The sequence below is a fragment of the Sardina pilchardus genome, chromosome 7 (genome assembly GCF_963854185.1).
Source record: "Sardina pilchardus chromosome 7, fSarPil1.1, whole genome shotgun sequence".
In the NCBI taxonomy this organism is placed as follows: Eukaryota; Metazoa; Chordata; class Actinopteri; order Clupeiformes; family Clupeidae; genus Sardina; species Sardina pilchardus.
Genome location: NC_085000.1, coordinates 35,494,617 through 35,509,616, shown reverse-complemented (window position 1 = coordinate 35,509,616; position 15,000 = coordinate 35,494,617). Strand labels below are relative to the sequence as shown.

Below are 15,000 nucleotides of genomic sequence, written 5' to 3'. Positions count from 1 at the left end.
CCTCCAGACAATAATATATATATAATATATGTACGTACACAGAGCCCTTCAGACTACCCTGTATATACACACACAGAGTCTGTAGGCGTGGCAACCTCCAGACAATAATATATATATAATATATGTACGTACACAGAGCCCTTCAGACTACCCTGTATATACACACACAGAGTCTGTAGGCGTGGCAACCGCCAGACTATAATATATATAATATATGTACGCACACAGAGCCCTTCAGACTACCCTGTATATATACACACAGAGTCTGTAGGCGTGGCAACCGCCAGACTATAATATACATGCACACAGAGCCCTCCTGCTCAGCGGGCTCTAAGCAAAGCGTAGCACAAATAGCTTGAGCAGCCGTAGCATATGTTCAGCAGCCTGTCTACATCACTGTGCCATGCTGGCATGCTGACACGTGCCTCTACAGGCCACTAGAGGGCGCAGTAGGCCAGGCAATTAGTGATGTCAGGCCAGCGCTCCAGCTAGACCAGTGATGAGGGAGTTGAGACGCCTGCAGCTTATTCATCTTCATCACACTATGCACTTATTCACCTGTCAGTATTGGCCCTTTACACACTATGCACTTATTCACCTGTCAGTATTGGCCCTTTACACACTATGCACTTATTCACCTGTCAGTATTGGCCCTTTACACACTATGCACTTATTCACCTGTCAGTATTGGCCCTTTACACACTATGCACTTATTCACCTGTCAGTATTGGCCCTTTACACACTATGCACTTATTCACCTGTCAGTATTGGCCCTTTACACACTATGCACTTATTCACCTGTCAGTATTGGCCACACTTTACACACTATGCACTTATTCACCTGTCAGTTTTGGCCCTTTACACACTATGGCACTTAAACCCCATATTGACTTATACAGGTAAATAGTAATGTTAACATTACATAGCTGTTCTTTTCTTTACAATTAAACTGAACTGCCTATTTTTCCAATCATGTGTCAATCACATATCTCATTTAGAGCTGACAAGCAAATCATGTTTGAGTGAGCATGGGCTTGAGGCTGTGGAGAGAGTGGCAAGAGTGAGCATGGACTTGAGACTAAGGAGAGAGTGACAGACTCATTTGGGGGGAGTGAGCGGTCCTTTAACAAGCTCAACGGCTGTAGAGTGAGCAGTCCCGTAACAAGCTCAAAGGCTGTAGAGTGAGCGGTCCTTTAGAGTGAGCAGTCCTTTAACAAGCTCAATGGCGGTGAGATGCTGCAGATAGCTTGGTCCAGTGGGACAGACACAGTGCAATGCTGGGCCTCTATAGTAATGAGCAGGCTGCTGTGCTGGGCCTATATGGTGATGAGCAGAACAGGCTGCCCTGTGCTTCTGGTTCGCTTCATGGGACGTCAGCGCTCGAGGTCCCGGGACATCTGCGTGAGCTTCCTCTGGTTGTCGATGACTTTGAGGTTCTGGATGTAGTGGCGGATATTGCTGCTGCTGCGCAAGGTGAGTGACTGGTCAGAATCTGGACAGAACAGAGGAACAGGACAGAGGTGGTCACACAGGGGAACGGAACAGAGGCAGAACAAGGGAATAGAACAGAGGCAGAACAGGGGAATAGAACAGAGGCAGAACAGGGGAATAGAACAGAGGCAGAACAGGGGAATGGAACAGAGGCAGAACAGGGGAATAGAACAGAGGCAGAACAGGGGAATAGAACAGAGGCGGACAGACAGGGAAGTGCAACAGAGGCAGAACAAGGGAATAGAACAGAGGCAGAACAGGGGAATGGAATAGAGGCAGAACAGGGCAACGGAACAGAGGTGGTCAGACAGGGGAACATAGTTGTGTTGTAGTTGTATATCCACTGCTATTTCCAGTGATAACTTACAGGTGGACAAACGAATGGCTGGAGTGTCTAGAAACATCCGCTCTGTCAGGCCCTTCTGTGGTGACGAGGGAACTGCTGTGACAGAGACCATAAGACAAATACATATACATATAACATAAATAATAAATAGGGTGTGTGTGCTGCAGTGAGAGACACCATAAGATAAACCAATATAAAAATATAAATATAAAATAAATAATAAATAGGTTAGGTGTGCGGGTCTGTGGTCAGTGTAGTCAGCACACTGTACTGGGTTAAGTGCTGTCCATGTGCTGGGTACTGGGTTAAGTGCTGTCCATGTTCTGGGTACTGGGTTAAATGCGCTGGGTACTGGGTTAAGTGCTGTCCATGTGCTGGGTACTGGGTTAAATGTGCTGGGTACTGGGTTAAGTGCTGTTTATGTGCTGGGTACTGGGCTAAATGCGCTGGGTACTGGGTTAAATGTGCTGGGTACTGGGTTAAGTGCTGTCCATGTGCTGGGGTACAGTGCAGCGGTGCTTACAGTAAGGCTGGTCCCTGCAGTCGGTCACTATTTTCATGGTCCTGGCGATCATGCGCTGTAGAGATGGGGAGAGAGATGGTGACGCAACAGCTTTGTTTTAAGAGGCTCGTGGTGTGAAACATCCAATATGGCTGACATTCTGAACATGTTCTTGTGGTCAACTCACCATCTTCTCAAAGTTCACCAGCGTGCTGCTGTAGTTCTTATTTCCCTCGTGAATGAACGTCATGTCTGTTGATAACCACAGGTAAACACATACAAGTTCGTTTTTGACCACAGGTAAACAGATACAAGAATAAGTATTAGCAAAGCACTATATAGATACTGTATAGATACAATAATGTGTTTTAGCAAAGCACAGAAACAAGAATGTATATGTGACTCTCCATGGCAAAACCAGTCGCTTGTCGCAACAGGCGTTTCTGAGAAAAATGACCATTTATGTTACTTGTGCTAAAATCGTGGATGTTTTTGTGTGTGTGTTTTGAAACAGTGGGAGGTCTGCACTGTACAGCCGTGAATACATTTCGCCGAAAAATGTGTTATGTTTATGTGTTGCACTGCACTGGATTAGCGTTAGATGCACTAATGCTACTGGTTTAGCATTAGCGGCACTACCGTTACTGGATTAGCATTAGCGACTCTACTGCTACTGGATTAGCATTAGCGGCACTACTGCTACTGGATTAGCATTAGCGACGCTACTGGATTAGCATTAGTGACGCTACTGCTACTGGATTAGCATTAGTGGTGCTACTAGATTAGCATTAGCGGCGCTACTGGATTAGCATTACCGGCGCTACTGTTACTGATTTAGCATTAGCGACAATACTGTTACCTTTCAATATGAGAGGCATGAAGGGGATATAGGGGGAGCTGAGCTTGGCCACCGCTAGTCGATACGCCCGATGGTTCCTGGCTGGATCCTGAACATTAAAAACATACTTTTAGTAATACATTTATGATTGCACAATACAAAACATACTCTTACCATTGCATCTGTTATTTGTTAATACAAAACATACTCTTCATACTACATTTGTTTTTTTATAATACAAAACATATTCTTACTATTGCATCTGTTATTTTATAATACAAAACAAGAAGTGTAACATATCAATGGATATTTGCAATGAAAGAACTCCAGCCCACATGCTGTGTCCCAGCTGGTGTAGAATGATGAGATCCTACAGCACACCTGATTCCCTGCAGGCCATGTCAGTGCACACTCACCAGCATCCTCTCATAGGTAGTGAAGATCCTCCTCGTCTTGTTCGGTAACCTCTGACGGCGCCAATTCAGAGCAAATCGTTAGTGTCTGTCTTCTGGTCATTTGTAAATAAACCAAATCTGAATCGGAACTAACATCTGCTATCCTCCTCACCACCCACCGATCCCTAACCCGTGTCCTCACCCAATCCCTAACCCAGGGTGACCAGATTTCTCTGAACTAAAACCAGGACACTTTACGCGTGATCAAATTTAACGTGAACATGCAACAGGTAAGACTTTTTAGGCGTCCTTAAGCCCAAATGTTAGAGGGGGTTGGGGGGTGAAAGTTTCTTGAATATTGCCGGGTAAAAGCACAAATTCTGTGCACTTTCAGTCAGAGATTAGGGCCTGCACTACTCCTAAAACACACGTGCTTGTCTGACCCCTAAACACCAAAATCATACGTTGGACGCTTTATGCTATAGTTTAAACATGGGTTTAGGTAATGATCAGGCAATAACAAAACCACACTTTAATAGTGGTTGGTGTAAAGCGGGACATGTTAGCTATCCTAACCATAACCCTCACCCTACTCATGTAGCACATACATACATTGTGTGAGTATAGTATAACACAATGTATACAAGTTATGTGCTACACTACACCCTAACCCATGCCAGTGCTCTCCCCCCCCTCACCTCCCAGGTCTTGTAGAGACGAGTGACCGCACTGTTGGTCAGGCCAAACATCACAGCATAGAAAGAGTTGAGATTCTTCTGTTCCTTCAGCCTGAAACCAACACACATCCATGTCAAATGAACAATACAGCCAAACATCACAGCATAGAAAGAGTTGAGATTCTTCTGTTCCTTCAGCCTGAAACCAACACACATCCATGTCAAATGAACAATACAGCCAACGCAAAAGATCTGAAGACCAAAGAGTCATGAATTATAATGTACAGACCTTTGGACAACTAGGTCAGACTGTGAGCACACTCTTGTTTGGACAAGACCTTACGACCCGGCTGATTATGGCGCTGTGTGTGAGTGTGAGTATGTGTGTGTGTGTGTGTGTGTGTCTCATGGATGTTTGCGATGGGATTTCATAAAAGGCTTGGGAAGTGTGTCAGTGTGCCTACGGGTGAGTCTCTGTGACGCATACACACACACACACACACACACACACACACACACATCAGGGCCATCTGAATGAACCTGAGTAAGCTTAATTTGCCAACTGTGTGACTATACTGCCTGAATGTGATGACGTTTATTCCGGAACCCCTGGTGTTCCCTCACAGCGCTGTGCAGGGCCTCCATTCATGAGCTGACAGTTTGTGTGATTTATTCTTTTGTTACTGCTCCTTAAGATATCACTAAGTTAACAGAACCTTACAGTCCACTTGTAGGCCATTCGGCAGATTACAGTTTGCCAGCAGAACAATCATGATGATTTGTTGGTCATGAAAAAAAATGTGTATGCTACACTATACTTGTACAATGTATGTGCTATGTGCTTCACTATAATCACACAATATACTGTATGTGCTATGCCATACTCACACTATGTATGCATGCGCTAATGCTATCAGCTACTAATATGATGTACTGTATGTGCTACGCTATACTACTGATATGATGCTACGCTATACTACTGATATGATGTACTGTATGTGCTACGCTATACTACTGATATGATGCTCTGTATGTGCTACGCTATACTACTGATATGATGTACTGTATGTGCTGCGCTATACTACTGCTATGATGCTACGCTATACTACTGCTATGATGTACTGTATGTGCTACGCTATACTACTGATATGATGCTCTGTATGTGCTACGCTATACTACTGCTATGATGCTACGCTATACTACTGCTATGATGCTACGCTATACTACTGATATGATGCTCTGTATGTGCTACGCTATACTACTGCTATGATGCTACGCTATACTACTGATATGATGCTCTGTATGTGCTACGCTATACTACTGCTATGATGCTACGCTATACTACTGATATGATGCTACGCTATACTACTGCTATGATGCTACGCTATACTACTGCTATGATGTACTGTATGTGCTATGCTATACTACTGCTATAATGCTACGCTATACTACTGCTATGATGCTACGCTATACTACTGCTATGATGTACTGTATGTGCTGCGCTATACTACTGCTATGATGTACTGTATGTGCTACGCTATACTACTGCTATGATGTACTGTATGTGCTGCGCTATACTACTGCTATGATGCTACGCTATACTACTGATATGATGCTACGCTATACTACTGCTATGATGCTACGCTATACTCACACGATGGCGATCTTGATGAACTTCTTGAGCAGCGCGGCGCGCTTGGCCAGGTCCACGCACAGGCACAGCTCCGTCACCACCCAGTACTGCACCTCATTGAAGCGCCGCATCAAGCGTTCCAGGTTGGCCGTGGTGCAGTGGGGGAACTTGTCCCTCCCAAACACATAGTGCAGCAGCTCAGTCTGGAGGATGGAGGAGAGAGAGGGAAGAAAGGAGAGAGGGAGGATGGAGGAGGAGGAGGAAGAGAGGTAGAAAGGAGAGGATGGGAGGAGGAGGAGAAAGGAGAGAGGGAGGATGGAGGAGGAGGAGGAGGAAGAGAGGTAGAAAGGAGAGGATGGGAGGAGGAGGAGAAAGGAGAGAGGGAGGATGGAGGAGGAGGAGGAAGAGAGGTAGAAAGGAGAGGATGGGAGGAGGAGGAGAAAGGAGAGAGGGAGGATGGAGGAGGAGGAGGAAGAGAGGTAGAAAGGAGAGGATGGAGGAGAGAGAGGGAAGAAAGGAGAGAGGGAGGATGGAGGAGGAGGAGGAAGAGAGGTAGAAAGGAGAGGATGGGAGGAGGAGGAGAAAGGAGAGAGGGAGGGAGGGAAGTGAAGTTCAAATGAAAGGCTATAAGGGTTGTTGTGCTATTAGCTTTCAAAGTCCCCAGGGACAACATCAAATAGAACATCCTCTAAATTATAAGACAACATACTTAATGTCTGTTTACGTTATGTTTACAACACACAAAAACACGACCACGGCAACCCTCTTGAGTTTTTCGGTGAAGTTTTGAGTCCAATCAGAATACATAAAATCATCTGTGGTGTTTCCACATGTTTCATGTGCGTGACAAGCTGTGCCGCTCATTTTGTGAGTGTCCTGGATGCCTCTTGCGTCATGTGTAGTAGAGCCACACTTGTCACCTGCTTTACAGTATGTATTGACCTTTAGACCGACTAGCCCGGTCTTGGGATTATACAAGACGTCCCTTATCAGATGCTGCATGCCACACACAGAGTGGATCACTGACATTCCACATGCAGATCTGTGTGGATTATCAGTATAGTGGTAGCAAATGAACAACTCCTAATGATCCAATCTGTCTTTTTATGTTGTGAAAATGTCAAAAAAAGTACAAATTCAATCGTTCTTTAGTTGTACTAACAAGCACATTCTTGTTCTTGTTCCTAATGAGCCCGCATGAGCTCTAAAGCCGCATTCACATACGTCGCTACTCGCCCATCTCTGAGCGAGAACTGTCAATGGAATGTGAATGTGTTCTAGCGGAATGTGGCCAGGACAGGTGATGCAAGGACTAGCGATGCGATGTGGGCGGGTACGGAGATAAAATAATTTTAACTTTCAGCGATGCGAGGGAAGCGAGTACCAAATCAGAATGTAGAATATAGAATATATGTAGAATGTTTTAGGGCATTTTCACTACCTCTAGTTAGAAGCATTTATCCTGGTCATTGTAAGTGCCATTCACACATGCTATACAGTATATTATTTTTTTCAGCACAGTCTAGGCTACCCAGATCTGCCACAATATCATGTATAAAAACTTGCATTGATTTGATTAAGATTTTAAAAAAATAAAAATGTAAAAAGCATACTATGCAGATATATCTCACCACAGCAAGCTGACAGCTCGACATGGAGCCCTAATGGAGCCCTAATGGAGCCCTGATGGAGCCCTAATGGAGCCCTAATGGAGCTGTAGTGGAGCCCTGATGGAGCCCTTATGGAGCCCTAATGGAGCTGTAGTGGAGCCCTAATGGAGCCCTAATGGAGCTGTAGTGGAGCCCTAATGGAGCCCTGATGAAGCCCTAGTGGAGCCCTAATGGAGCTGTAGTGGAGCCCTACTGAAGCCCTAATGGAGCCCTAATGGACCTGTAGTGGAGCCCTAATGGAGCCCTGATGGAGCCCTGATGGAGCCCTGATGGAGCCCTAATGAAGCCCTAATGAAGCCCTGATGGAGCCCTAATGAAGCCCTAATGAAGCCCTGATGGAGCCCTAATGGAACCCTAATGAGCTCTAATGGAGCCCTAATGAAGCCCTAATGGAGCCCTGATGGAGCTGTAGTGGAGCCCTAATGGAGCCCTGATGGAGCCCTAATGGAGCTGTAGTGGAGCCCTTATGGAGCCCTAATGAAGCCCTAATGGAGCCCTAATGGAGCCCTAATGGAGCTGTAGTGGAGCCCTTATGGAGCCCTAATGAAGCCCTAATGGAGCCCTAATGAAGCCCTAATGGAGCCCTAATGGAGCTGAAGTGGAGCCCTAATGGAGCCCTAATGGACCTGTAGTGGAGCCCTAATGGAGCCCTAATGAAGCTGTAGTGGAGCCCTAATGGAGCCCTAATGGAGCCCTAATGAAGCTGTAGTGGAGCCCTAATGGAGCCCTAATGAAGCCCTAATGGAGCTGTAGTGGAGCCCTAATGGAGCCCTAATGGACCTGTAGTGGAGCCCTAATGGAGCCCTGATGGAGCCCTAATGGAGCCCTAATGGAGCCCTAATGGAGCCCTGATGGAGCCCTAATGAGCCCTAATGGAGCCCTAGTGGAGCCCTGATGGAGCCCTGATGAGCTCTAATGGAGCTCAGAAGTTCGCCTACAAAAAGGATCCAAAGCTGCCATCTTTGCCCATATAAGGAGATCCGGGAGTTAATTGAAGCTAACTGCCTATGGCAAGTTGCATGGTAAGTTCGCTCTGGGGTAGCAAAGATCAAAGTGTGCCGTCTTCACCTACCGAAGATCACAGTATCCACTAGACGGCAGTGGACAAAACTGTGTAGTGAAAAACAGATAGATAGATAGATAGATACTTTATTGATCTCCAAGGGGAAATTCAAGAACGTCTGCATTTCCAATGTCATCATCCCCGCGAGAGTTTAACAGGTGTGATCATTGAAAATCCCCATGTTATTTTCCCATACAAAAAAATCTCAAGATACCGGATCTCCTTATTTGTGCAAAGATGGTGGCTTTTTTGTAGGCGAACTTCAGAGGTCTGTGGAGCCCTAATGGAGCCCTAATGAGCTCTAATGGAGCTGTAGTGGAGCCCTAATGGAGCCCTAATGGAGCCCTGATGGAGCCCTAATGGAGCCCTAATGGAGCCCTGATGGAGCCCTAATGGAGCCCTAATGGAGCCCTGATGGAGCCCTAATGGAGCCCTGATGGAGCCCTAATGGAGCCCTAATGGAGCCCTGATGGAGCCCTAATGGAGCCCTAATGGAGCCCTAATGGAGCCCTGATGGAGCCCTAATGGAGCCCTAGTGGAGCCCTAGTGGAGCCCTAATGGAGCCTCACCTCGTGCATGGTGGTGAAGAGCTCCCAGTCGTAGCTGTTGAGTTGGCTAGCGATGTCCTTGGAGCACATCTGCTCCAGCGACTCCATCGTGTTCAGCTCTGGACCCAGTTGTTCCTTTAGTGGCGTCTGAGAGAAACACACACACACACACACACACACACACACACACACACAGTCAGTTCTCTGACTAAACTCCAGGCTAACACTGAGTGAAAAACACTGAGCAGTGCTAACACTGGGCAGTCCTAACACTGAGCAGCCCTAACACTAGTCCTTTTTCCATTAAAAAGTTAATTCGCTTAAAAACGATGCGCATCAAAAGTTAGTGCGACAAATGTGATGGAAAATGGCTTATATCGCTCGTGATAAGTTAATTCGCTCGCCAGAGGTGGTTTAAGGAGAGTTAAATCGATATAAATGTGATGGAAAAGGTCTGTAGCGATATAAGTTACTGTGATGCCTGCTCAGAATGTTCACAAAGTCGGCGCAAAAATTTGAGTTCTGTCTCGCGCATACAAAGATGTTGACCTCACAATGGTGTACCACTTGCTACCTTTGATTAATTCGCTAGAAGTGTTCCATTCGCTACAACTGTTGATGGAAAACCATCTAGCGCAGTAGAAATATGCGCATTAACAGGGCTCTGATGACATCATTTTGATTCGCTAGAATTGTTCTTTTAAATGGAAAACCGTCTTAGCGCTTCTTATGTCGCTAAAACATAATTCGCTTTAAGAGTTCATGCGCTTGAAAATCTGATGGAAAAAGGACTACTGAGCAGCCCTTACACTGTGAGTGATAACACTGAGCAGCCCTAACACTGAGCAGTGAATAACACTGAGCAGCCCTAACACTTAGCATCCCTAACACTGAGCAGCCCTAACACTGAGCAGTGAATAACACTGAGCAGCCCTAACACTTAGCATCCCTAACACTGAGCAGTGAATAACACTGAGCAGCCCTAACACACTGAGCAGCCCTAACACTGTGAGCAGCCCTAACACTGAGCAGTGAATAACACTGAGCAGCCCTAACACTGAGCAGTGAATAACACTGAGCAGTGAATAACACTGAGCAGTCCTAACACTGAGCAGCCCTAACACTGAGCAGTGAATAACACTGAGCAGCCCTAACACTGAGCAGTGAATAACACTGAGCAGCCCTAACACTGAGCAGTGAATAACACTGAGCAGCCCTAACACTGAGCAGTGAATAACACTGAGCAGCCCTAACACTGAGCAGTGATTAACACTGAGAAGTGAATAACACTGAGAAGCCCTAACACTGTGAGAGATAAACACAGAGAGATGAGCACAGGCCACGAGGAGACAGGAAGAGCGTTACCGTGGAGACAACAATCAGACAGGAAGAGCGTTCTGATCCCGAGCACACACTCACCAGCTTGTCCACCTGATTGGTGGAGCAGAGGAACAGCCTCTCGTTCAGGCCCAGAGAGGTGGACACCGCCCTCGCCTCCATCTTTAGCTCCTCCCTGTCTATAGGACAGAACACACACACACACACACACACACACACACACACACATACACACACACACACACACACACACACACACACACACACACACACACACACACACACACACACACACACACACACTTAATCACACCGCCCGCGCCTCCATCTTTAGCTCCTCCCTCTCTATAGGACAGAACACACACACACACACACACACACACTTAATCACACCGCCCGCGCCTCCATCTTTAGCTCCTCCCTGTCTATAGGACAGGACACACACACACACACACACACACACACACACACACACACACACACACACACACACACACACACACACACACTTAATCACACCGCCCGCGCCTCCATCTTTAGCTCCTCCCTGTCTATAGGACAGAACACACACACACACACACACACACACACACACACACACACACACACTTAATCACACCGCCCGCGCCTCCAACTTCAGCTCCTCCCTGTCTATAGGACAGAACACACACACACACACACACACACACACACACACTTAGGCCTCGTACACACGTAGCTGGGTATCTGCTTAAACGAAGGTACTTGTTTACATTTGGACCTGTCATCCACATGACAACGCATATAAACGAATGTTTAAAAAAAACTCTGGGCAAAGTGAAGATCTGCGAATTCTCCGTTTATAAATTGACGTAGAGAGATAACCGGAGATCTGCGGTTTCGAACGTCAGAATATGCACCAAAACAACAACAAATCTGCTCTGACGTCAAACGTGCGACCTCTGTTCACTGCAGAAGCATGGATCTGAGTGCCTTGAAAACGGAGATGTTCGGTTATGTGTGGAAGGTTTTTTTTTTTCAAAAACGAGGTAATGTGGATTAAATTATTTTATAAACGGAGGGGGGGAAATATTCGGTTTTAAAAATACCCGGCTACGTGTGTACATAGCCGTTATCACACCGCCAGCGCCTCCATCTTTAGCTCCTCCCTGTCTGCAGAACACACACACACACACACACACACACACACACACTTAATCACAGCGCCCGTGCCTCCACCTTCAGCTCGTCCCTGTCTATAGGACAGAACACACACACACACACACACACACACTTAATCATACCGCCTGCACCTCCATCTTCAGCACCTCCCTATCTGCAGAACACACACACACACACACACACACACACACACACACTTCAACGCCCAGCAGGTCACTCCCATGAACACCTCAGGCCAGGTGCACTGAGCACCACTGCCCCCACTGCCCCCAGTGCCCCCAGTGACATCATGTTTCCTGTGTTATGAATCTGAGGTGAACATCACAAAGCACGCATGCATAACTCAAAGCCATGACACACAAGTAAACAACACCCCTAAAGACTGTCCTGTTGAGGCGGCTAATTTGACACACAAGTACACGACACCCCTAAAGACTGTCCTGTTGAGGCGGCTCATTTGACACACAAGTAAACAACACCTCTAAAGACTGTCCTGTTGAGGCGGCTAATTTGACACACAAGTAAACAACACCTCTAAAGACTGTCCTGTTGAGGCGGCTAATTTGACACACAAGTAAACAACACCTCTAAAGACTGTCCTGTTGAGGCGGCTAATTTGACACACAACTGCAACACCTCTAAAGACTGTCCTGTTGAGGCGGCTAATTTGACACACAACTGCAACACCTCTAAAGACTGTCCTGTTGAGGCGGCTCATTTGACACACAAGTAAACAACACCTCTAAAGACTGTCCTGTTGAGGCGTCTAATTTGACACACAAGTAAACAACACCTCTAAAGACTGTCCTGTTGAGGCGGCTCATTTGACACACAAGTAAACAACACCTCTAAAGACTGTCCTGTTGAGGCGGCTAATTTGACACACAAGTAAACAACACCTCTAAAGACTGTCCTGTTGAGGCGGCTAATTTGACACACAAGTAAACAACACCTCTAAAGACTGTCCTGTTGAGCGGCTAATTTGACACACAAGTAAACAACACCTCTAAAGACTGTCCTGTTGAGGCGGCTAATTTGACACACAACTGCAACACCTCTAAAGACTGTCCTGTTGAGGCGGCTAATTTGACACACAAGTAAACAACACCTCTAAAGACTGTCCTGTTGAGGCGGCTAATTTGACACACAAGTAAACAACACCTCTAAAGACTGTCCTGTTGAGGCGGCTAATTTGACACACAAGTAAACAACACCTCTAAAGACTGTCCTGTTGAGCGGCTAATTTGACACACAACTGCAACACCTCTAAAGACTGTCCTGTTGAGGCGGCTCATTTGACACACAAGTAAACAACACCTCTAAAGACTGTCCTGTTGAGGCGGCTAATTTGACACACAACTGCAACACCTCTAAAGACTGTCCTGTTGAGCGGCTAATTTGACACACAACTGCAACACCTCTAAAGACTGTCCTGTTGAGGCGGCTAATTTGACACACAACTGCAACACCTCTAAAGACTGTCCTGTTGAGGCGGCTAATTTGACACACAAGTAAACAACACCTCTAAAGACTGTCCTGTTGAGCGGCTAATTTGACACACAAGTAAACAACACCTCTAAAGACTGTCCTGTTGAGGCGGCTAATTTGACACACAACTGCAACACCTCTAAAGACTGTCCTGTTGAGGCGGCTAATTTGACACACAAGTAAACAACACCTCTAAAGACTGTCCTGTTGAGCGGCTAATTTGACACACAACTGCAACACCTCTAAAGACTGTCCTGTTGAGGCGGCTAATTTGACACACAACTGCAACACCTCTAAAGACTGTCCTGTTGAGGCGGCTAATTTGACACACAACTGCAACACCTCTAAAGACTGTCCTGTTGAGGCGGCTAATTTGACACACAAGTAAACAACACCTCTAAAGACTGTCCTGTTGAGGCGGCTAATTTGACACACAACTGCAACACCTCTAAAGACTGTCCTGTTGAGGCGGCTAATTTGACACACAAGTAAACGACACCTCTAAAGACTGTCCTGTTGAGGCGGCTCATTTGACACACAAGTAAACGACACCTCTAAAGACTGTCCTGTTGAGGCGGCTAATTTGACACACAAGTAAACAACACCTCTAAAGACTGTCCTGTTGAGCGGCTAATTTGACACACAACTGCAACACCTCTAAAGACTGTCCTGTTGAGGCGGCTCATTTGACACACAACTGCAACACCTCTAAAGACTGTCCTGTTGAGGCGGCTCATTTGACACACAAGTAAACAACACCTCTAAAGACTGTCCTGTTGAGGCGGCTCATTTGACACACAAGTAAACAACACCTCTAAAGACTGTCCTGTTGAGCGGCTAATTTGACACACAACTGCAACACCTCTAAAGACTGTCCTGTTGAGGCGGCTCATTTGACAGTGAGCTCCATGTGTTACCTCCTGAAGAGTTCATCTTGACCAGGATGGAATCTCCACTGGCTTTGCTCATCGCCTCCATGATGTCCCGCACGGACGCGTCCACCGGCAGCATCAGACACACGAAGGTGTGGTCAGGCCTGAAGATCTCATGCAGGACTGTGGAGAAACAAGATGAAGGGCAGACAGGGGACAGTACATTATTTTCAGCTTACTAGCGGATACATTTAAGTTAACGTCTTGAGTATCAATGCCATACTGTATGGCATAGCGTGAATGAATAAGCCACTCATTGTACAGCTGTGTATATGCTGATGATCTAATGATGTCATGGAACATGGAGGGACTGACCTTTATCGGTGACCTTGATAGGCTGACATTTTCCCACTGGGTTGTCATAGCCAAGGAACCAGTCAAGTTCACTGTGTTGCTAAAAATAGATATCAAACAAAGAAATGTTGGTTCATATTTAAACAAATTCCAGTAAAAGCGATCAATTACTCTAAAAGTATACTCAGCTAGTAGTACAGACAGACTTGGTTGCCATGGCACCAGGCATTTCCCCCCCAAGAACTTGAGTCTTGTTTACTTTTCCATTTAGCATTGCGTTTATCAGGCCGTCCTAAAAGCCTGAGTGGAACTTATCACAGCAGCGCTCCCACAACCAACCCCGACGCAGAGCTAACTCACCTTTAGTGAAGGCTGATGACCGTTGTCCAGCCTGGGGGAAAAAACAACAAGTTAACGTCTACAGCGTCATGTCCACATGCACGTGTTCCAAAAAAAACGGTGTTGCTCTTAACGTACATTTTCTTCCTCCGCTCCTTGAGCTGTTCCCTGAGCAGCGCGTAGAGGCGCGAGTCTCCCAACACCTCCTTCCTCAGACTCTGCTCCCAGGAGACACACAAGCATGCTGACTCCACAGGCCTCCAAACACACTCCACAAACACAACA

General features: G+C 46.3%; 1 protein-coding gene across 1 annotated transcript in view; it reads right to left on the bottom strand.

The window, feature by feature from the left end:
• Positions 1-15,000, bottom strand: part of LOC134088148 (rap guanine nucleotide exchange factor 3-like) — a 45,166-nt gene that overhangs the window by 542 nt on the left and 29,624 nt on the right. Inside the window, 14 exon segments of the mRNA XM_062542078.1 lie at positions 1-1,492; positions 1,859-1,930; positions 2,361-2,415; positions 2,527-2,591; positions 3,199-3,286; positions 3,594-3,644; positions 4,271-4,361; positions 5,904-6,085; positions 9,185-9,310; positions 10,583-10,680; positions 14,068-14,205; positions 14,398-14,476; positions 14,737-14,767; positions 14,854-14,984. The exon segment at positions 1-1,492 is cut by the window's left edge and continues 542 nt beyond it. Coding sequence (XP_062398062.1) covers positions 1,374-1,492; positions 1,859-1,930; positions 2,361-2,415; positions 2,527-2,591; positions 3,199-3,286; positions 3,594-3,644; positions 4,271-4,361; positions 5,904-6,085; positions 9,185-9,310; positions 10,583-10,680; positions 14,068-14,205; positions 14,398-14,476; positions 14,737-14,767; positions 14,854-14,984 — 1,326 coding nt within the window. The 3' untranslated portion in view covers positions 1-1,373.